General features: G+C 37.3%; 1 protein-coding gene across 1 annotated transcript in view; it reads left to right on the top strand.

The window, feature by feature from the left end:
* The window catches only part of ZC3H6 (zinc finger CCCH-type containing 6), a 56,654-nt gene extending 39,435 nt beyond the window's left edge, over positions 1 to 17,219 (top strand). Inside the window, exons 6-12 of the mRNA XM_036262827.1 lie at positions 4,666 to 4,782; positions 5,431 to 5,542; positions 7,729 to 7,838; positions 8,230 to 8,483; positions 8,972 to 9,474; positions 9,793 to 10,026; positions 15,618 to 17,219. Of these exons, the coding sequence (XP_036118720.1) occupies positions 4,666 to 4,782; positions 5,431 to 5,542; positions 7,729 to 7,838; positions 8,230 to 8,483; positions 8,972 to 9,474; positions 9,793 to 10,026; positions 15,618 to 17,071 (2,784 nt within the window). The 3' untranslated portion in view covers positions 17,072 to 17,219. The remainder of the gene's footprint in view (positions 1 to 4,665; positions 4,783 to 5,430; positions 5,543 to 7,728; positions 7,839 to 8,229; positions 8,484 to 8,971; positions 9,475 to 9,792; positions 10,027 to 15,617) is intronic.
* Positions 17,220 to 21,932: the final 4,713 nt, after the last annotated feature.

Raw genomic sequence — 21,932 nt, 5'->3', positions numbered from 1 at the left:
TACAGATTTAGGTGACTTTGAAATAAAATTGATATGTTTGAAAGCACTTCAAAATAAAAGTGAAATATCTGAAAGCAAAAATGTATGTTCTGTTAGTTCTCTATCAGGCTTTCCTTTCCATGCAGTCATCTTCATCGAATGCAGATGGCAGTAAAATGGTAACAGCTCAATATGTAGCAGACCAAGAAGTGAAATAGTGGTACATTAACTTACTAGAATTGAAAGCATTGAAGAGAAGAAAAGGAGGAATAAATGGTTGATAAATTTATGAACCATGCATATGGTAGATATCAAATACATATATGTTGACTTGCCTGGCCGGTGTGGCTCAGTGGTTGAGCGTCGACCCATGCACCAAGAGGTTGCTGGTTTGATTCCTGGTCAGGGTGCAAGCCCAAGTTGGGGGCCCGATCCCCAGTGGGGGGTATGCAGGAGGTGGCCGATCGATGTTCTCTCTCATCAATGTTTCTATCTCTCTCTCCTTCTTTTCTTTCTCTCTCTAAAGAGTGATGAAGATCCCTGGCCGGTTTGGCTCAGCAGTTGGAGCATCGGCCTGCGGACCAGAGAGTCCTGGGTTCAGCCCCCACTAGGGGCACATACCAAAAAAAAAAAAAAAAAAGTAATGAAGAAAAAAAAAAATTTTTTTTTTTAAATATATACATCTTGAACTTGAACTTGAACATGTACATCTCAACTGTGTAGCAACTTTCTGTGTTCTGTATTCTATGGTTCCAGTGAGGTCAGATTGAATTTACAGATCAAGGGTGGCTTGGTTATAAAGCTGCAAACTTGATTGAGAGCAAGGGGATAGCAATATATTGTAATTGAAAATGCTTGATTTTCTGATCTTTGGGCTTAAAGATAATGATTAAAGATCTTCACATGTACTCCTTAATATACTCCTTAGGGAGATGTTTAATAGGTGTGGCCTAAAAAGGAAGTTGAAGCCCAGATAATTTTGTGAAACCCTGCACATGCCACTCTTCTCTTAGGAATTCTTAGCATTAACATATTAAAGGCTCTGGGCCCTGGCCGGTTTGGCTCAGCGGTTAGAGCATTGGCCTGCAGTCCAGAGAGACCGGGGTTCGGTTCCCACTAAGGGCACGTACCTCGGTTGCAGTTTGTCCCCGGCCCTGGTTGGGTTGTGCGGGTGGCAGCCACTCGATGTGTCCCTTTCACATGGATATTTCTCTCTCTCTCTCTTCCTCTCTCTCCCTCCCACTCTATCTGGACAAAAAGTGGAAAAATGTCCTCAGGTGAGGATAAAAACAAACAAAAGGCTCTGGGAAGGTTATGAATAAAGAATCCTATTTCATGCTCCATGGAAAAGCAACTTTGAAAGAAGCCTAGGATTTCTGGGTGATTCTAACCTGTCTGTTTATCTTCCTACACCAGTTGACCTCTAGAATGTGCTGCTCTCCCTAAACCAAATTAGTATGAACACTTTTAAAGTGAGCCTTCTTTTACATACGTTATTTACGCCCTATTATACCTTAAAAAAAAAAAAAAAAAAAGCTTCCAGGAAAGCATGGCTTCAAGCAAGTTGCTGCCTTTCTCTGTGAGCATCAGTGTGCTTAATCAGTAAAATGAGAGTACATACAGTATTAAATTAACTCTAAGGGCCCCTTTAAGCACTAACATTTTAGGTGTTTATAGAACTGAGCTGCAACATGATATTACATTTATCATGTAATAGAAAATCAGAATAAATTCTTTTGCGTTCATCAGATTTTTTATTTATCAAGATTAAAATATGTCATCAACTGTGTCAGTTTATTGAATGTCATGAGAGATTTCTTCTTGTGATCTTGGAAACAAACAAGAGTGTGCTCATGTTCAGGCCCTTCCAGGGTCAGGTGGACATGCTGATTGGCCAGCATAGATCCACTTCTATCCTAGACTTTTCAGGGAGTATAGGAGCCTCGGAGACCAGATAAATTCAGGGATACCTGCACTCTGCACTAATTTTCTTGAAAATTCGAGGGTAGGCACAGAACATGCAAACTTTTAAAGACATTAATTTGTTGGCCATAAAATTCTTAAATTTTTTAGTCTTTTATAGTAGCTATTAAATTTTCTGTAAATACATGTTCTTTTCCTGGTAGATCCTTCCAGTATCCCCTTCCTGATATATTTTAAAAAATATTTTATGCTCTTGTTCCTTGTACCAATATAATATATTCTCTAGAGTAAATTAATTTAAGCAACCCAGTAAGTGGTCTAGGTTATTTTCTTTCCCTCTTTCTTGAGTTGTATTTTCTTAAGATGTGTGTGAGATAGTGCAGAGTTCTATCCTGACTCTGCTGACGTGCCATGCGACTTTTTTGGTAAGTCACTAACTTCTCTAATCTACAGTTTTCATATCTGTCCAGTGAGGTTGATGAACCAGATTACTTCTGCTTCCAGCTTTTACTTAACAAGAGGACATTTGTGGTTCCTTCTGTAGGCTCAAATTTAAAAGATCAGATCTAAGCACTTTATTTTGCCGTAAAATTTTATTTGTTAAAGGTGCTTAGATTTTCTAGAATACCAGATTATGGTTAGATTTCTCATAGTTATGGATACTGAGATACTTTCTACTTATTTAAACAGGACTGAACTGAAAATAAAAACCACAATCCTCTATTAAAACACTGAGGCATATCATTAGAAAGTAATATAGACTGACAGAAAGAGTGAGTTACTGAATTAATAAAACATAGGTACTACTTGGTGCATTTTTCAGGATATTTTGTGTGTGTGTGATAATCACCAAATATTTTTACTGTTTAATTTCAGAGTTATAGTCCTCAAGTTGGCTCACTGACTTTGCATAATGAACTCTCTTTGGCTGTCTATTTTATTACAACCACAGTTCTTTGTACAGATGGCATATGTGAGCTGGTCATTTGTATCTACTTGTTCTAAGTGAGCCTATAAATAGAAAATGTTTGTAAGTGAAATTTACATAGATTTAAGGTATTTTAAATGATCCTTTAAGAGTATAGTATAAGCAATGTTATTGTTCTTTTCTGGGGCAATTTAGGTATATATATATTTTTTTCAATTTAGGTATATTTTTTAAAAGGATCTTCAGGATTATCTGTTTCCTTGTGCTTTTTAAAATAATTCTTATAGTAAATATATATTTCACCCTGGCCAGTTTGGCTCAGCCATTAGAGTGTCGGCCCGTGGACCAGTGAGTCACAGGTTCAATTCTAGTCAAGGGCATGTACCTCTGTTGCGGTTCATCCCCAGCCCTGGTTGGGGTTGTGGCGAGAGACAGCCAGTTGATGTGTCCCTTTCACACCAGTGTTTCTCTCTCTCTCCTCCTCCCTCCCTTCCACTCTATCTGAAGATAAATGGAAAAATATTCTTGGATGAGGATACAAATAAATAAATAAAAAATACATATTTTAGCTGTGAGCTCTAAAGCTCAGATTTAAATCTAGCCATCTGTTGTCCCAAGTGTTTTGCTGCGAGTTAATTTCCTATTTCAGTGGGTTGTGCAACATTGTTCTTTGTCTTCTAGTAAATTGAGGGAAAAGGGAAAACTGGAATCAAATCAGAACAGCACATAGTCACAGCACTCCTGCAGTGCATCAGGTACACGCATGCTGGGTGCTTGAAGAACGGGGCTGTTTCATGGCATCATGAATGGCTGTCCTTAGTGTGGCCAAGCATCATCCCCTGTCGTGACCCGGTCTTAAAACTCAACGGAAGTTGAGTTGGGGAGTGAGGAGAACCAAGGAAAACAAATAGGGCTGTGAGACTTTCCCTCATACACTTTTTTCCTTAATTTTTTAAAATTTATAAATTAAAGGCAATATATCCTTACTGAGATTTTTTTCCCCTAAAGTACAAAATTACCACACATGCAAAAAATCTCTACTTTCTTAGAGATTCATCTAGAGACATATACTGTTAAATGTGGGGGTATATTTTTTTCATTTTTTTATCTTTATTGTAAAATTGGGATCAGCTTTCTTTGTTTTTTTACTATGTAAGTAATTCTGTAGTAGTTATTTTTTTAAATGTTTTTATTGGTTTTTTAGAGCAAGAGGAAGGGGGAGAGAGATAGAAACATTGATGTGTGAGAGAAACATCTATTGGCTGCTTCCCGCATGCCCACTACTGGGGATCGAGCCCAAAACTCGGGCATGTGCCCTGACCTGGAATCAAACCAGGACCTCTCAGTCCGTGGGAAGATGCTCAATCCACTGAGCCACACCAGCTGGACTATAGTAGTTATTTTTATGAATAAAATCTTTGTGTGCTTCCTGACCATTCCTTTAGAATAATTCTATAAAATCAAATTCTGTGTCAAACAATATGGATATTTTAAGTCTTTTATAACATACCTATCACTATGTGAAAGTACATATTTTATTGTTTCTTTGCCAAAACTGAGCAGTATTGTTAATTTTCAAGCTTGTCGTAATTTTATGTTTTAAAATGTAGTTATGTGTCCTCATTAAAATAGAAATAGGGTTCTTTGCAACCACTAGTGACAGTAAGCAGTTTACTAGAAGCATATCTCTCTTTGAATAAATGAATAGCCTCAGACTGTCCTGTCTTGACCAGTTTTAATAGTCAGTTCTGTTTTCCAGATCCATTTGATTGTACATTTTAGTACCTATTTAATATTTTGTATGTTGCATTTAAATAAATTATTTTTTCTTGCAGTATAATAAACCAGGGAAAAAATGGAAGGTAATGACTCAGGAATTTATTAATCAGCACACAGTGGAACACAAAGGAAAACAAATCTGTAAATACTTTCTGGAAGGGAGATGTATTAAGGTAAATTCATAGGGGTATCATATATTACTTCAAAAATGCTTTTCAAAATTTAAGCCTTTTGGGGGGGTAGCTTTTTCATTTCTCATTTAGTTGTAATAAAACTGGTTCTTCAAAATGTATCTTGAAGTGGGGGAAAAAGGAGAAACGTCTGTAACAAAAATTAATTAGTAAAAAAAAAGAAGAGTAAAAAAAATGTATCTTGATGTAAATACTATATATCAGAATTCATTTATATTTTGGGACAGTAATGTAATTTATTAAAATTAGATTTTATTTAATAAACAGTGCTGACTGTGTGGCAACTACTGTTCAAAGTGGATTACTAATATTAAATGTTTTCATCTTTACAGCAACCCTAGGAAGTAGTTACTGTTATTGACCCATTGTAAACACGGCCATACCACAGAGTCAAATAAGTCCCCACAGTAGCTCAGCTAGACATGATGAGTGGGCAGAGGCCCTTGAGGCCATGGCACTGTGCTGCCTCTGCACATAGCCACACCCACCATCTTAGGCAAAACTCTAAGGAATTGTTATTAGCTCATTATTTAAAGGCTGAAGATATAACTGTCATTCCACTATGAAATGCCATGGAGAAAATTCAATTATTTTTTTCCTCTTTGTTTCCTCTTTTCTTTCTGTGAACAGGGAGATCAATGTAAATTTGATCATGATGCAGAGTTGGAGAAGAGAAAAGAGATCTGCAGATTTTATTTACAAGGATATTGTACTAAAGGGGAGAACTGCATTTACATGCATAATATCCTTTACTGAAAATATTTTAACTAAAATATTGAGGTTTGAAAGCATAATTTAGGATTTTAAAAATCATAAACACAACCTAGAAAGCCTAATTTGGTTTAAAATTTAAAACAGCACATTACATAAACTAAATCTTGTCAGCCTTTGTACTACAAAAGGGCAAATTGAGTTTTAGTCTTTAGGGAAATGAATTAGATAACTTCTCATTGGAAAAAAATCTGTGAGATTAGGGTACTTTGTATTTAATTTACTTTATAAGTATTTCAGTAGCCTGTGCTTCCTGAAGGAGTTGGCAAAATATTTATTTTATGGCTTAATTATTTTTACTTAGGTTCATAAGGAATAAATTACTATTGTTAAATATTATAAAATCAAAGTCTCATCCAATCTTACCCTCAATTATCACTGTATATTCTTCCCTACTACTTCCTTTGAAAATCAATACATCTAAATTGTACTCCTGCCCCCACCCAAATTGGTATCTCACTATATGTTTATAGTCCTTTTATGTGTGTGTGTGTGTGTGTGTGTGTGTGTGTGTGTGTGTAAAGATACACTGTATATATAGTGTATCTTTCCATATTAATCACCTCATCCCCAAAAATCTAGCTAGTTTTTCACAACCATTGATGACTAATGGAGCATCCCCCCCACCAAACTGAAACTCTATTTTTATTATGATGAAATGTTATATATATTGTTTTGTTCTGTTTGGCTTTGTGGTCTGTTTCTCCTCATATCTCTGCTGCTTTGCTGTGATTATTTCTGCCTCACCAGCACACTTGATATTTGATAGATTCTCATGTTTATTTTTCCAGATGAATTTTTAAGTAGTCTTGTCTAGTTCAAAAGTAATGTAAGCCCTGGCCAGTGTGGCTAAATTGGTTGAGCATCATCCTGTGCACTGAGGGATTACCAGTTTGATTCCTGGTTGGAGTTCAATCCTGGGTAGGGGGTGTGCAGGAGGTGGCTACCAATGTTTTGCTCTTGTATCAATCAATGCTTTTTTCTCTCCCTCTCCCTTCCTCTCTCTCTCAAAAAATAAAATAAAAATCAATAAAAGTATATTTTAAAAAACAGTAAAAAATGAAAGTAAAAAAATCCCTGTTATCATTTATCTAAATATAAAGATAAAGCCATACAAATACCAAATATAATTTATATTCTCTATTTTAATTGTGAATAATGTTAAATAGTAATGATTGTGGCAGACATTATACATTTTAATAATGTCCAGCTTTAGGTTGTGCCCATAGTTTGATAGATTTTTAAAAAATCAAGTATGTCCTTATTTTACTAAGAGTTTTTTAAATCAAAGGAGGACTTTGAATTTTATCAGTCACTGTTTGCACTTGCTAAGATGATCATGTGATTTTTCTCTTTTGGCCTTTTTAATATGATGATTATAGTAATTTCGTAAAACCATCCAGGAATTCTCTCTAAATATAACACCGTGTGAAAATGGTGTATTTTTCACCATACTTCTAGGGTTAATGTTTTAGAAGTTTGTCTCCAAAACCTTAGGTGAAACTAGTCTTTAAGTCAGATGAGCCGGTAGCTCTCTTTGGGTTGTTTGACTTTAACATGGCAGTTAAGCCCCTTATGCTTCATAGATACAAGTTCTTGCTACAAAATTTACTTGTTCTACATAATATTTTATTTTATTGCGGAAAGTAACAGGGCTTGCATAACCATATAAATATTATAACCATTATAAATAGTTTTTCTTTAAAATTGTTTTCTAGTTTGAGTAGAGTAAGAGATTTAAGTATTTTTTAATGTTTTGCTGTATAACTCAAATATTTAATCTTAAATTAGAATAAATTGTGTTATTATAGAAAATTCAGTACAGTATATAATCGTAGAGTCTTGTTGATGATTCAACACAGTTATGTTTTTTGGTTTAAAATATTAGAGTTTGTGCTCGGCTGGTGTGGCTCAGTGGTTGAGCATCAACCCATGCACCAAGAGGTCGCCGGTTCGATTCCCGTTCAAAGCACATGCCCAGGTTGTGGGCCCAATCCCCAGTGGGGGGCATGCAGGAGGCAACCAGTCGATGTTCTCTCTCATCAATGTTTCTATCTCTCTCTCCCTCTCCCTTCCTCTCTAATAAAAAAAATCAATAAAGAAAAAAAATATTAGAGTTTGATTTTATGTGGTCTATTCCTTAATATTTTTATTTACATGAATTTCCATGCAAGTTCTATCATAGTGGAGCAAAATGTTACCAAGGAGACAAGTGTAAATTTTCACATGATGATTTGACTAAAGAAACGAAGAAACTTTTGGACAAAGTGAGTAATATTTTTGTACCTTGATGATTAGGCCTTTCTACAGATTCATTTGACTTGAATTATGTTATATAAAACTGCTGAGAAGCCATAGACTTATTATTTCATGTTTCATTAATACAGTGTGTTAGAAAAGCAGAAATATTGGGCTAGGAATTAAGAATTTTTATTCTCATTCTTGTTCTGCCATTGAAAAGCCAATTAACTTTGAGAAATATCCTTTATGTCTTTGAACCTCATTCTCTTTATCAAAAATGAGTTAGCTATCTATAAACCCATGCAACTTAATAGTATATTTTTCTTGTAATAGAACTAGTTTACTAAAGTCTTAACAGCTTTAAATGTGAGGAAGAAAGCTTGTTTTAATGTGGTAATCTTTGCCAATTATGTTTAGGTATTGAACACTGAAGAGGAACCCACAAATGAGGATGAAAGAGAGTTAGAAGAACTTAGGAAGCGTGGCATAACCCCTCTTCCCAAACCACCTCCAGGAGTGGGGCTCCTGCCAACCCCACCAGAGCACTTTCCCTTTTCCGATCCTGAAGATGATTTTCAGACAGATCTCTCTGATGATTTCAAGAAAATTCCATCTCTTTTTGAAATAGTTGTAAAACCTACTGTGGATTTAGCACATAAGATTGGGAAGAAGTAAGTTAAAATTTTTAAAAATGCAACATTGTTCCCCTAGAAATTCTTATTAAGAAACTAACTTGTGTCCATGCTGATCATGTGAGTAAGCTCACTTAGAGATAGCAGGCAGCTGTTTGGCATGCACCTGATTGCTCCTTCCCACATCCTCCTGCCCTGCCCTCTGCTGCCTTCCATAGGCTTTCTCTACAGAACCCTTAACCCATTTATCTCTGGGTGGCGGGATTAAGGGTGTTTATTTATCTTTGTACTTTCTGTAGTTTTCAAAATATCAGTAATGAATAAATTTTAGAACAGCTGTTAATAAGCAGCAATTGAGAAAACTGGTTGTTGCTTCCAGTTATAGACAATATGGAATAAATGGCTTCTTAGAAACAAAGTATTCTATTCTGATATAGACAAACACATGTAACCAAGGTCCATTTAGAAATGTGACATTCTTGTTTACCTCTTTTCTTTGAACTAAGAAATACCCTTTCTGTCTGTAGGCCACCAGCATTTTATAGCAGTGCCTCGCCACCAGGACCACAATTTCAGGAAAGCAGCCCACATCCTCAGCATATCTACAGTTCTGGGTCAAGTCCAGGTCCTGAACCTAATATGTCTCAGGGACACAGTATTCCTGTGATGCATCCAGGCTCCCCTAGACATCATCCATGTGCAGGACCTGGTCTGCCAGTGCCACAGAGCCCACCTTTACCTCCTGGTCCACATGGAGTTGTAGGTTCTCACAGCCAAGCTGGAGTAATTGTTCAACCAGATGCACCTTCTTCAGTACCAAGTATGAGTGGTGCTTACCATTGCCCGGGCTTTCCAGAACACATGATGAAAGTGCCCAGAGAGAATCACTGTTCTCCAAGCTCATCACACCTGCAAGGTGATATGCAGCTCAGCACCAGTTATGAGTCCCTACAAAACCCAGCAGAGTTTTATGATAATTATTATTCACAACCTACTGCACCTAATTGTCAGCCACCTGGTAACTCTAGTGGTAAGTCTTAACTTTGAGGATAACTCATTTCTAATTTTGAATATTTGGAGTCCTATTTTTTCATTAAAAGCATGATAAGAAAGTATGATGTAAATAAAACTAAGTAAAATGTGATGCAATTTAAAATATGTTTTAAATTTAACCAGACATTTGTAACAATAGAACTTTATAACTTTAAAAAATATTTACAATCACATAATAATTTGCTAATCAGATGTAATTATTGTTAGAGCTTCAATTTCTTATAACTCACAGTGGTGCTCTTAGTGGAGTTTTGTGCTGAATCAATGTCTGTCTCTCTCCATATTGTGTGTGCAGACGGAATGTGGCATGGTGAGTTTGCTCAGCATCAGCCTCCCATTGTTCAAGACTCACCTAACCATGGGAGTGGGTGTGATGGCAGCAGCAACATGACAGGCCACGACCCCCTGCCTGCACCAGGTCTCCTCCCTGCAGTACAGAGAGCTCTTTTCGTCAGACTTACTCAGAAATACCAAGAAGATGAAGACTCAGGCAGCACCCAACCTCAGAGGGCACTCAGCAAAGAAGAAGGTATATCAGATGTTTTTTTTTTTTAATAATGCTGCAGAGAATATCGTCATACAAGTATCTGAGTCCAGGTTTTTAATTCTTTTGGATTATACCTAGGAATGGACTTGCCTGGTGATTTGACCATTCTTTTTAATTTTTTGAGGAACTACCAAATTTTCCCACAGTGGCTGCATCATTTTACATTCTCACCAGCAGTGTAGGAGGGTTCCAGTTTCTCTATATTCCCACCTACACTTGTTATTTTCTCTCTCTCTCTCTCTTTCTCTCTCTCTCTCTTTATTTTTTAAGTTATCCTTGTTAGGTGTGAAGTGATATTTTATTAAGATTGTGATTTGCATTTCCTTAGTGGGCATGTCAGATGTTTTTTGTTTTTTTTTTAAGTTTTGTTTTTCCCCTCACCAGCGGACATTTTTGCATTTATCTTCAGATAGAGCAGGAGAGAAGGGGAGAAGAGAGAGAGAAACATCAGTGTAAGAGAGACACATCGAGTGGTTGCCACCAACACGACCCCAAGCGGGGCAGGGACAAACTGCAACCAAGGTACATGCCCTTAGCGGGAACCGAACCCGGGACTTTCTGGTCCGTGGGCCGACGCTCTAACCGCTGAACCAAACTAGCCAGGGCTGTCAGATGTTATGATAGCATCTCACCTGTCAGTTCCTAAAATGGTCTTGAATAGATTAAAGTTTGGAAAATGAGTTTCTCTGAACTATCTATCCTATTTCCACTTTACCTCGTAGCTCCTTGTTTTGGGGGGATTATTTGTGGTTTCCAGTGCGATCAATGTATTAGCAATTAATTGCAGAGGGTTTTACTTGAACCCGTGGTTAGATCTGAAATTAGAGTGTGAGGCCTAAGTGAGCAAACTGGGTATTAGGCCCTTTTGTTTTGGGAGAAAAGAAACAGAAAAGGAAAAAGACACCTTCTAGTTCAAGAATTTTGACTTCTAGACCAAGTTCAAAATGATTCAGTTACTAGAGAAATTTTTATGGGCATAGACTGTATAGTTCATATTCTGTTATATTAGGAAGGAATATTATTTTTCTTTTTTTTTATTCCTCACCTGAGGATATTTTTTCAATTTTATCATCAGATAGAGTGAGAGGGAGGGAGAGACAGAAACATAGATGTAATAGAGCCACATCGACTGGTTGCCTCCCGCGCAACCTGACCAGGGCCTGGGACGAACTGCAACTGAGGTACATGCCCTTGATCGGAATCGAACCCGTGACATTGGTCCGCGGGCCAGCGCTCTAACCGCCGAGCCAAACTGGCTATATTAATCTTTTAATATAAAAGATTATCTGGAGACACTAAGTTTACGTCAGTATTTTTGATATTGATAAGTGTACAGCAACTAGTTAATTCAGTTAAGGAGAGAAAAGTTTAAAGCATCCAGTTCTTATGAATTACAAAATTGGTGGCCATTCTTAAACATAAAATTTATGACTAACTACGTAAAGCTATATAACACTAGGTAGCTACAAGCTATTATATAAACATTATTTGTTATATTTTGAAATAAGCTAATATTAACTCTTCACTTATTTAACATCACAGGGAAATGAGGGATTCCTGATAACTTAATTTCCTATACAATTTATGTTTATTCCTTTAAGTGCTAAAATTTAATTTTAAACAACCACTTAATGGTAAGCTTTCTATAATGTCTTACAAATCTTTGTTTTCATAAACAAGAAAATCAAAACTTTTCTAAAATGATATAAAGTCTTATACTATAATATTATATAATTGGTGATGTTTTATGAGGGTTGTTTTCTCTGTATACAGAAAAAGTCTTGACCAGCTAAGTTTTTTGTGTGTGTTTGTTTTTATTTTTATAATTTTTTTTTTTTTTATCTTTACCCAAGGACATTTTTTCTATTTTTTGTTCAGATAGAGTTGGAGGGAGAGAGAGGAAGAGAGAGAGAAAGAGAAACATTGACGTGAAAGGGACATATCGAGTGGCTGCCACCCACATGACCAACCAGGGCCGAGGACAAACTGCAACCAAGGCACATGCTCTTAGTGGGAACCGAACCTGGGTCTCTCTGGACCGCAGGCCGATACTCTAACCGCTGAGCCAAACTGGCCAGGGCTATTTTTATAAATTTTAATGCTTTTATAAATCTTATCTGTCCTTTGATAAAAAGCTGTTAACTATTATTTCCTGTCTAATATGTGCTTCCTGTGGGCCTCTGCTGCTCTACTTTCCTTCTGTTCTATATTCATTCTCATTCCAAAAGGGATTTGACTGATTATTAAATACATTGATATGAAAGTAAGAATAAATAGCATCTTCCCTATTTGGGTCATGTAAGAAGTTCTATGAGGAGTGAAGTTACTCTGCAGAAATATTTAAAGTGAATCACAAGCCCAGCTTTAGGCTTCCTGAAGGTCAGAGGAGAAGGAGGAAAGAGACCTAGTGTTTAGAAGTAATTTTCCCAGACCCTGAGATACCAGTAAAACCTTTTGTCGTTATGACATAGTATATTCTATATTAAATCACATCTCCACCCTAATTACCAGTGCTTGTTTTTTGAGCACTGCTCTGTTCAAGCTAAGTATGTAACACTCGAGTTCCATGTAGTAGAAACGCATTAGTAAGCAGTACAAGGAGGTGAAATGAGAATATCTGAAATGGTCTAGTGATCCAGGATATTCTAGTGTGTGTGTAGCCAACTCATAGTCAACCTGTGTATGTCTGAATAAAGAGAGGAAGATTTACCTTATCATACCATCTACTCAACTAGAGAGCAGGCCTGTGATAGGTAAGCTTCTTAACATTGTGTCTAACACATTAGGGATAAACAGACTTGAGCAGTAAGGCCCAAAGTGTTCTCATTAAAGGTCAAGTATATAAACTTAGGGTGTTAGTTTTGTTTGATATTTTTTGTGTTAATCCTCACCCAAGGATATTTTTTCCATTGATTTTTAGAGAGAGTGAAGGAAGGGAGGGAGAGAAAGAGGGAAGGAGAGGGAGAGAGAAACATCGAGGTGAAAGAGACAAATCGATTGGTTGCCTCCTGCAGGGCGGGGATCGAACCTGCAACCCAGGTACATGCCCTTTACCAGGAATCAAACCCGAGATCCTTTGGTGCTTGGACCGAAGCTCTGACTACAGAGCAACACCAGCCAGGGCTTATTTTATATTTTTAATTTAATGCTTAAATAGCTAATATAGTCATATAGGTCAAACATCTAAAAATGTAGTAAAATACAAATGAAAAACCTCCACCTCACCCCTCATTTTCTCAGCTCCCATGGCTTACTTAACTGTCATTATTAGTATTTTGTTTTCTTTCCAAACAAATTTTTTATATCTCTGCTTTGCTATCTCAATAAATCCAGAGCTTAAGGATTGCTTGAATTAAAGAGATCCAAAACATTTTAGTATTCCTCTCCCAAAGTATTTTCCCTTCTCCCCACATCCTGTTATACTACAAACACTCTGAGTTCCCTTGGCCAGTTGGAATGAAAGGCCCTGACTTTCTCTGGCCAGAAGGACATTGCATATGTTCTAATATCACAGTTCTGTCTTATAGAGTACAATAACCAAATTGATCACCCTCATACCACATCCTATCTTGTTCCAGTCTTGGGGTTGAAACCCTGGCATTCCTATAGTCTTTTTTTTTTTTTTTTTATCCTCATCCGAGGACATTTTTCCATTTTTTGTTCAGATAGAGTGGGAGGGAGAAAGAGAGAGGAACATCGATGTGAAAGGGACACATCGAGTGGTTGCCACCCGCACAACCCAACCAGGGCCGGGGACAAACTGCAACCAAGGTACGTGCCCTTAGCAGGAACCAAACCCCAGTCTCTCTCGACCACAGGCTGACACTAACCGCTGAGCAAAACTGGCCAGGGCGCATTCCTATAGTCTTGAAATTAAACTATACTTATTTCAGAAATAGCATGTGCTTTTTTTTTGTTACTGTTATAGATGTTTCTCCTTTTTTACCCCATTGAAACCCTCCTCCCCATCCCCCCCGCCCCGTCACCGGCTTTGTTGTCCATGTCCATTGGTTATGCATAATGCATATAAGGTCTGTGGTCTATCTCTTCCCACCCCACACCACCCGCTCTTCTGAGGGTTGTCAGTCTGTACCCTTCTTCCGTGTTTCTGGGTCCACCCTATGCCTCAGACTGTTATATTCATTATAGTCCATATATAAGTGAGATCATGTGGTATTTGTCTTTTTCTGCTTGGCTTGTTTCACTTAGGATAATACTTTCCAGGTCCCTCCATGTTGTCTCCAAAGATAAGAGATCTTTCTTTCTTACAGCTGCATAGTACTCCTTTGTGTATATGTACCACAACTTTTTATCCATTCGTCTACTGATGGACACTTGGGCTGTTTCCAGATCTTAGCTATTGTAAATAGTGCTGCTATGAACATAGGGGTACATATATTCTTTCTGATTGGTGTTTCAGGCTTCTTACGGTATATTCCTAGAAGCAGGATCACTGGGTCAAATGGAAGTTCAATTTTTAATTTTTTGAGGCAGCACCATATTGTTTTCCATAGTGGCTGCACCAGTCTGCATTCCCACCAGCAGTGCACTAGAGTCCCCTTTTCTCCACACCCTCACCAACACTTGTTTGATGATTTGTTGATGGCGGCCATTCTGACAGGTGTGAAGTGATACCTCATTGTTGTTTTAATTTGCATCTCTCTGATTATTAGTGATGTTGAGCATTTCATCATATGCTTCTTGGCCATTTGTATGACCTGTTTGGAGAGGTGTCTATTTAGTTCCTCTGCCCATTTTTTAATTGGGTTCTTTGTCTTCCTTTTGTTGAGTTGTATGAGTACTCTATATATTTTGGAAATTAACCCCTTATCTGATATATCATTGGCAATGATGTTCTCCCATACAGTGGGTTGCCTTTCCATTTTGATGGTTGTTTCTTTTGCTGTACAGAAGCTTTTTAGTTTGATGTAGTCCCATGTGTTCATTTTCTCCTTTGTTTCTGTTGCCTTAGGTGAAAATTCTGCTGCATATGATATCTGAAATTTTGTTGCCTACATTTTCTTCTAGAATTTTTATGGATTCAAGGGTCACATTTAAGTCTTTTGTCTATTTTGAGTTTATTTTTGTGTATGGTGTAACTTGATGGTCTAGTTTCATTTTTTGCATGCAGCTGTCCAATTTTCCCAACACCATTTATTAAAGAGGCTGTCTTTACTCCACTGTATGCTCTTGCCACCTTTGTCAAATATTAATTGAGCATATTGCCTTGAGTCCATTTCTGGGTTCTCTATTCTGTTCCACTGGTCTGTATGCCTGTTCTTGTGCCAGTACCAAGCTGTTTTGCTTATAGTCATTTTGTAGTATAACCTGATATCTAGTATTGTGATCCACCTACTTTGTCCTTTTTTTTTTTCAAAATTGCTGTGGCTATTCGAGATATTTTTTGGTTCCATATGAACTTTTGAAGTATTTGTTCTAGTTCTGTGAAATATGTCATTGGTATTTTGATGGGGATTGCATCGAATCTATAGATTGCTTTGGGCATGTGCTTTTTTAATCCAGGCCAGATCTGCATGCTTCATTCTTTATAATAAGTCTTTGTCTGCATTTAGATGATCCTGTTAACTGGTATTCCAGTAGTGAAGAGGAAGAAGGAAGCAGTGTCAAGTCAATACTGAAAACATTACAGAAACAGACAGAAACTTTAAGGAATCAGCAACAGTCCTCCTTGGAACTCGGTACTCCTACTGATCCAAGACTTTCTAAAGAGAAGAGTAAAGGGAACCAGATTGCTGATCCTCGACTTAGGACCATCCCAAGACAAGACATTAGAAAATCTTCTGAGTCTACCACACAGGGTCTCAGACTTGTGTGGGATCCCAGAAAACTAAGAGGAAATGGAAGTGGGCACGTCAGCTCCTCTGCTGGTGCAGCAAAGTGTGATTTACATCATGTGCATGCCGGCGCTAATATCAAACACAAGAGAGGAGATGATGAGGAAGAGGACACAGAAAGAGAACTGAGAGAAAAGGCTTCCTTAATACCTCTGGACTCTGCCCCCGGGACAGTGCTCCAGGATCCAAGGTCGCAGCTAAGACAGTTCAGTCACATTAAAATGGATATTATACTCACCAAGCCCAACTTTGCAAAGCACATCGTATGGGCTCCGGAAGACTTACTTCCAGTCCCTTTACCAAAACCCGACCCTGTCTCTTCAATCAGTTTACCTCTGCCCCCTCTTATAGCTGACCAGAGGTTATGGAATGTCAAAAGTGATCTCCATCAGAGCACAGTACCCATCGATTCAAAATTAGCAGCCAAAGCCAAAATTAACACAACAAACAGAGAAAGCTACCTGGAACAATTTGGGGACTTGCACAGCTCAGCAAGTAAATTAGGAGACCCCAGGCTGCAAAAAAAATGTGATCCTAGACTTCACAGACTACACAGTACAGCGTCTCAGCAAGCAGTTACAAAGGAGTCACATATATCAAAGTGTGCCCCTCACTTAGCCAGGTCAAGCCCTGGTACATCGCAGCCCTCGGTGGCAGTAACCAGCAACTCTGGGGCTTTGCCTCCATATGCCCCTAAACTGTCATCTTCAGCCTGTGTTCCACTGGGGACTTCAAGTTCAGTGCTCAGTGGTATTAGTTTGTATGACCCTAGGGAGCATGGTTCATCATCTGCACCAGAGATAGCAACAGAAAATGCAGAGAACCAGAAAAAAGGTAGTTTAAAAAGTGGTGACAGAAATGAGCCTTCTCCTGGAGAAGCAATCCCACCACAGAAAACCACTCCAGATGTGGAAGTCATTGTCCATGGGTCAGCTGACCCACAGGCAGATGTTCTCAGGAGCTCCTGTGCAGTTCAGGTTCCTGCAGTGCACAGTCTTCCCGTTCAGGCATTAACAGGCTTAATTAGACCCCAGTACAGTGATCCAAGGCAGTCAAGGCAGCTGGGACAGCCGAGCCCCACCCCAGATGATGACCCCAGTGGAGAAACAGATGACAAATCTCTGAAAGAGGTTTTTAAAACTTTTGATCCAACTGCTTCACCATTTTGCTAGCTATTGTGTAATTGGGCAGTTCTTTTCAGTCTTGTGACCATTGCAGTCCTCTGCTGTTTTGTAACTGGTTTACCTCTATAGTTTATTTATTTTTAAATTATAAACACTTTTCAGCTGCTAGTATCAGAACCACATGAAGTTATATCCTCTAAAGCCTGTGGTATTTTATATAATATTTTTATAAATTTAAGAGACTGTAGCAGTTGACATAGAAACTTATATATCATGTTAGCTTCAGTAAAAATACTTTTATTGTAAATAAACCATCATGAATTGAACACTCTGCTTGAATATGCCAGTTGTCTTTCATAATCAATGTTTGGACAAATGATTACCACTTTTATATGGTTGTTCGTTCCAAGCAATATGATGTACATTATTTTTGGGAAATAGCATTTTGACTAGGATCCTCTCTATTTGTCAACATGTAACTGCTAACAAAAATGTAAAATGAAGTAAAACATTTTTAATTCGCAGTTAGCAGAGCAGTTCATACTTAAGGGCATCACTTTTATTAGTGTGGGCAATATTATTTGTGTAAATGAAGCATTTGAATGTCATATCTTTTTAAAAGTATTTTATTGTATCATAGAAATTAGCTATAAATTGTTTTGCTAAAGTGAAAAATTCCCAAGTTCTCTGACATACCTTTTTAAATTTAATTTTTCATATTAAATAGTTATGAGTTACTGTTGTCACATTGTGATGTTTATGTGTTTCCATGTTTTTTGTCTTTAGCAGCATAATTTATATTACTTTTTCAAATGATGTAGCCACAACAATTGTATTCATCATGACCTTGGCATTTTTACAAAATTTTAAAAGATCCAGTGACAGTCTGTAGTGATTATTGCATTGATAATGTTTTGAATGTCCAGGTTCCATATTTTTTCTTAAATAGCAAGGAAACACAGAGATGTTGTAGTCAACTGTGTGGCTACCAATAAAGAGTTTTTCAGATCTCATGTGACTGGCGTTCTATAACAGGAAATATTCCATGACCTCAGAGTTTGGAAATCTCCAGAATTGGTTAGAAATTGCATTTTTAGGAAAAGTAATTTATATTCGTCCTTGTGTATTTATTGCAGTATAAAATAATGGCAGCCTTATTCTATACATTTATTATTTATAATGGAAACTAAGTATTACACTGATATTAATGTCTTGAACTGGAAGATTATGGTAGTGATAGTGTTTGCTGGTAACAATTCTAGTAAGTAACTTGCAAAGGAGCATTTCATTATAAAAGATAATGAAAGTGCAGGAAATCAGTCCTTGGGTGAAAACAACTACCCCTGAAAAGTGATGTTTAAAATATACAGCAAAATATTTCTGTGGGAGCCTAACACTCAGCAAATGGTTTAATGTTAATGTCTGTCCCTTATGTTCACTTCCTCACTCTGTTCCTTTTTTTTGCTCTGATTCTGCACTTCCATGGGGTTAAGTGAACAGGACTCTACCAACCTAAGAAGCTCACTTGTGTTCAAGGAAACAGGAATTCCTGCTATTTATACTTTGGTCACATTGTTGCCTACATTTTTGGGTTAAAAATGCAGTTTAAAGCTACCATAGAAAGTATTTTCTGATTTACTGTCCAAACATTTTATTGTTAATTGAAAAGTCACTGAAATGGATAAAACTGACAGAAAAAAGATTATATATATGATATATTATTAATTATATATTATATATAATTATATATCTTTGTTATATATAGATTATATATATGTGTGTGTGTGTGTGTATATATATATACACACATATATATATAAAAGACCAAAATGTAATCTAAATCCTAACACAAAAGATTTTTTGACTAAAGCATATTTTAAAAGGTTAATTTAAGAGTACGGTTTAAAAATCGTTAATGCAAATTATAATGTTCATTTACTTGATATCCTTGAGTCCCTATTACATCAGCTAGTGTCCTAGAGGCTATTTTACAAGAAAGTTTGGACTTACTTTCAAATTTAACAATACATTATATATATATGAAATGTTTTATTTATGTTTGTCTATTTGTGATGTTTTTAAAATTGTGATCACATTAGCTTAGAGGATATTGTTATATCCTGTTAATCTGTATTATTTTAATATTCTTTATTTTTTCCTATTTTCTCACCAAAACTTAATAAGTAGCCATTTTTCCCAATGAAGAAGCTCCTCTTTGCAGTGAATTGCTGTTTTAGAATCTTTGGGATTTGATTTATGCTATAGTACACTGAAAAGTATGTTATGTCCCTGTTCTTAGAAGCCAAACATTTACAGATAACAGAAGTAACTTGTGTCTTAAAAGAGTCAGGATTAGATTCATTGTTGAGATTTGACTTAACCATACTGGTTTGTGACAGAAGTTATATGCCTGTTCACTTGGATGTTGAATAGAGTAGGATATATCAGGATGTTGATTTTCAGTACCTAGATGATCATAATTTAGATCGAGCAAATATTTTCCCATGTCTTGTTTAGTTTTCACTCCAAACACCTGTCTCTGGAGCTTTCCCAGGTAGGACCTCATTCTGAACCTTGAAAATGAACCAAACATTAGAGTGATTGCAAACTCTGACTCAGCGGTTAGGTCTGTTTCCACAGGACCACTCTGACCCAGCTGTATGCACCTAACCCCAGAGTTAGGCTACAACCAAAGCAGCCTAAATTTGAAATGTTGTTGGGTTAGGTTTCTGTTTGTCTTTTGACTTGTACAGGACTTCAAATGGTAGTTTTTCTTGCTAGTCCTACTTGTTTTAAGACTGGCAGGATGGTTGTGTAGTAAATAAATGCTGTATGAGCATTCATATAAGCCACTTTGTTGCATTTATTAGAAGGGAGAGAAGGCATAAAGGAGAACTTAAGAGGGCTGGGCATTTAAAGCCCATGAATCTCTTTTTTCTGATATGATTTATAGGTGTTTTATCTCATGTCCAGTTCCTTCTCTGTGAAATGGGAATAATTTTGACTGTTTACAGATTAGATTTAAGGAGGAATGAATTAAGTGTTTATAAACATAAAATTGCTTTATAACTTTCACAAACATAATCATTATACTCCCATTAGAGTAACAAAGCCCAAATTAACCTGCCTTCTTTTGGAAAGGATACAGGCTTAAGAAAGGACATCAGGTTAACATCAGCATAATATTTAGAACCTCTAATTTTAAAATAAAAAGCTTATTTTATTTTATTTATTTTATTTTATTATTTTATTTTATTTTATTTTATTTTTGTTAATCCTCACCAGAGGATACTTTTCCTTTGAGTTTTAGATAAAGTGGAAGGGAGGGAGAGAGAAAAACATCGATGTGAGAGACACATCAACTAACCAGCCTCCAGGGATCAAACCTGCAACCTAGCCCTGGCTGGTTTGGCTCGGTGGTTAGAACGTCGGCTTGCGGTCCAGAGAGACCCGGATTCGGTTTCCACTAAGGGCGCGTGCCTCAGTTACAGTTTGTCCCCGGCCCTGGTTGGTCGTGCGGGTGGCAGCCACTCGATATGTCCCTTTCACGTCGATGTTTCTCTCTCTCTTCCTCTCTCTCCCTCCTACTCTATCTGAACAAAAAAATGGGAAAATGTCCTCGGGTGAGGATGAAAAAAACAATAACCTGCAACCTAGGTACATGCCTTTGACTAGGAATTGAACCTGAGACTGTTTGGTCCTTAGGCTAACACTCTTAACTGCTGAGCTAAATTGGCCAGGGCAAAAAAAAAACACATTTAAAATTATCTCTCTTGAAGGCAGGACCCACGTGTGTCTCCTTACTTCTATGTTTCCCATAGCAACAAGCCTAGTGCCAGGAAGACTTAGTGGGAAGACTTGATCGCTTCCCACCATTCATCCAGGTTTAGATTTTCAGGTGCTAAAATCTAAAGGGTAGATGTGGCAAAGCCATTTCGTGATTGCATTAGAGAGAGTACAGTTCATAACTTACACCTCTTTCAGTAGACACAGGGTACACCCCTGCTCCCTTCTCCCCTGCCAACTGAACAATGTGAAGGTAGGGCTGTGGTAGCTTTACTTAGGAGTTAAGTGTTTCCACACTATTTCATAACTCTTAAGAGTCCTCCAGACTTAACAAGAGAACTACTTCACGGTGGAGGTTTGACTAGATCAGTAATTCATTCCTATAGATCGACGACAGATTCTTTCTGTAACCGGAAGGAATTGTGTAACTACTGTCTTATGTTTTTATTTTAAATATCCTCTAATTTCCCCCTTGTGTTTCTCCTCAAAATATCAACCAAAATTATGAAGATATGCCTAACCTAGTGAATTTCCAATAGCATTAAAACCTTTTTTTCTCCTAACACCATAAACAGTAATTTACCCTTTCAGTCATGAATTGCACGCTAATGTGGGTCTCTTGTCTGGTCCTTAAACACCCTTGTTATCCTTTGGAACAGAACAATAATGCTACAGTTGGCAAAATTGTTGTGGGCACAATGGGACTGTTTCTTCAAACCAGATTGTGAGTTCTTGTAGTAGTAGTTTATACTACTTTGTTTATCCTTGACTCTCTTGTTTTTTAAAACTTAGAATTTTTTAAAATTAATATACAAGTATTTGTTGCATTTTAGAAAAAAATGAGCTCTGTGAATTACCAGGCCCCATACTTCTTGGCTCACTACATGTGTGTTATGTGCCCTTGAGTTGTCTCTGACTTCTGGTGATGCCATGAATGAGTGATGACCTCAGTGTCCTGTCCTCCGCAGCCCCATTCAGCAACTATAAACTCATGCCTGTGGCTTTTTTTTATGGAGTCTAGCTATCCCATATTTGGCCTTCCTGTTTTCCTGCTGCTTTCTGTTTTTCCCAGCATTGTAGCCTTTCCCAAAGACCCTGCCTTCTCACGATGCGCCTGAAGTAG

Source organism: Molossus molossus, unplaced genomic scaffold (genome assembly GCF_014108415.1).
Source record: "Molossus molossus isolate mMolMol1 unplaced genomic scaffold, mMolMol1.p scaffold_m16_p_15, whole genome shotgun sequence".
Classification (NCBI taxonomy): Eukaryota; Metazoa; Chordata; class Mammalia; order Chiroptera; family Molossidae; genus Molossus; species Molossus molossus.
This window is presented reverse-complemented; position numbering and strand designations above follow the sequence as displayed.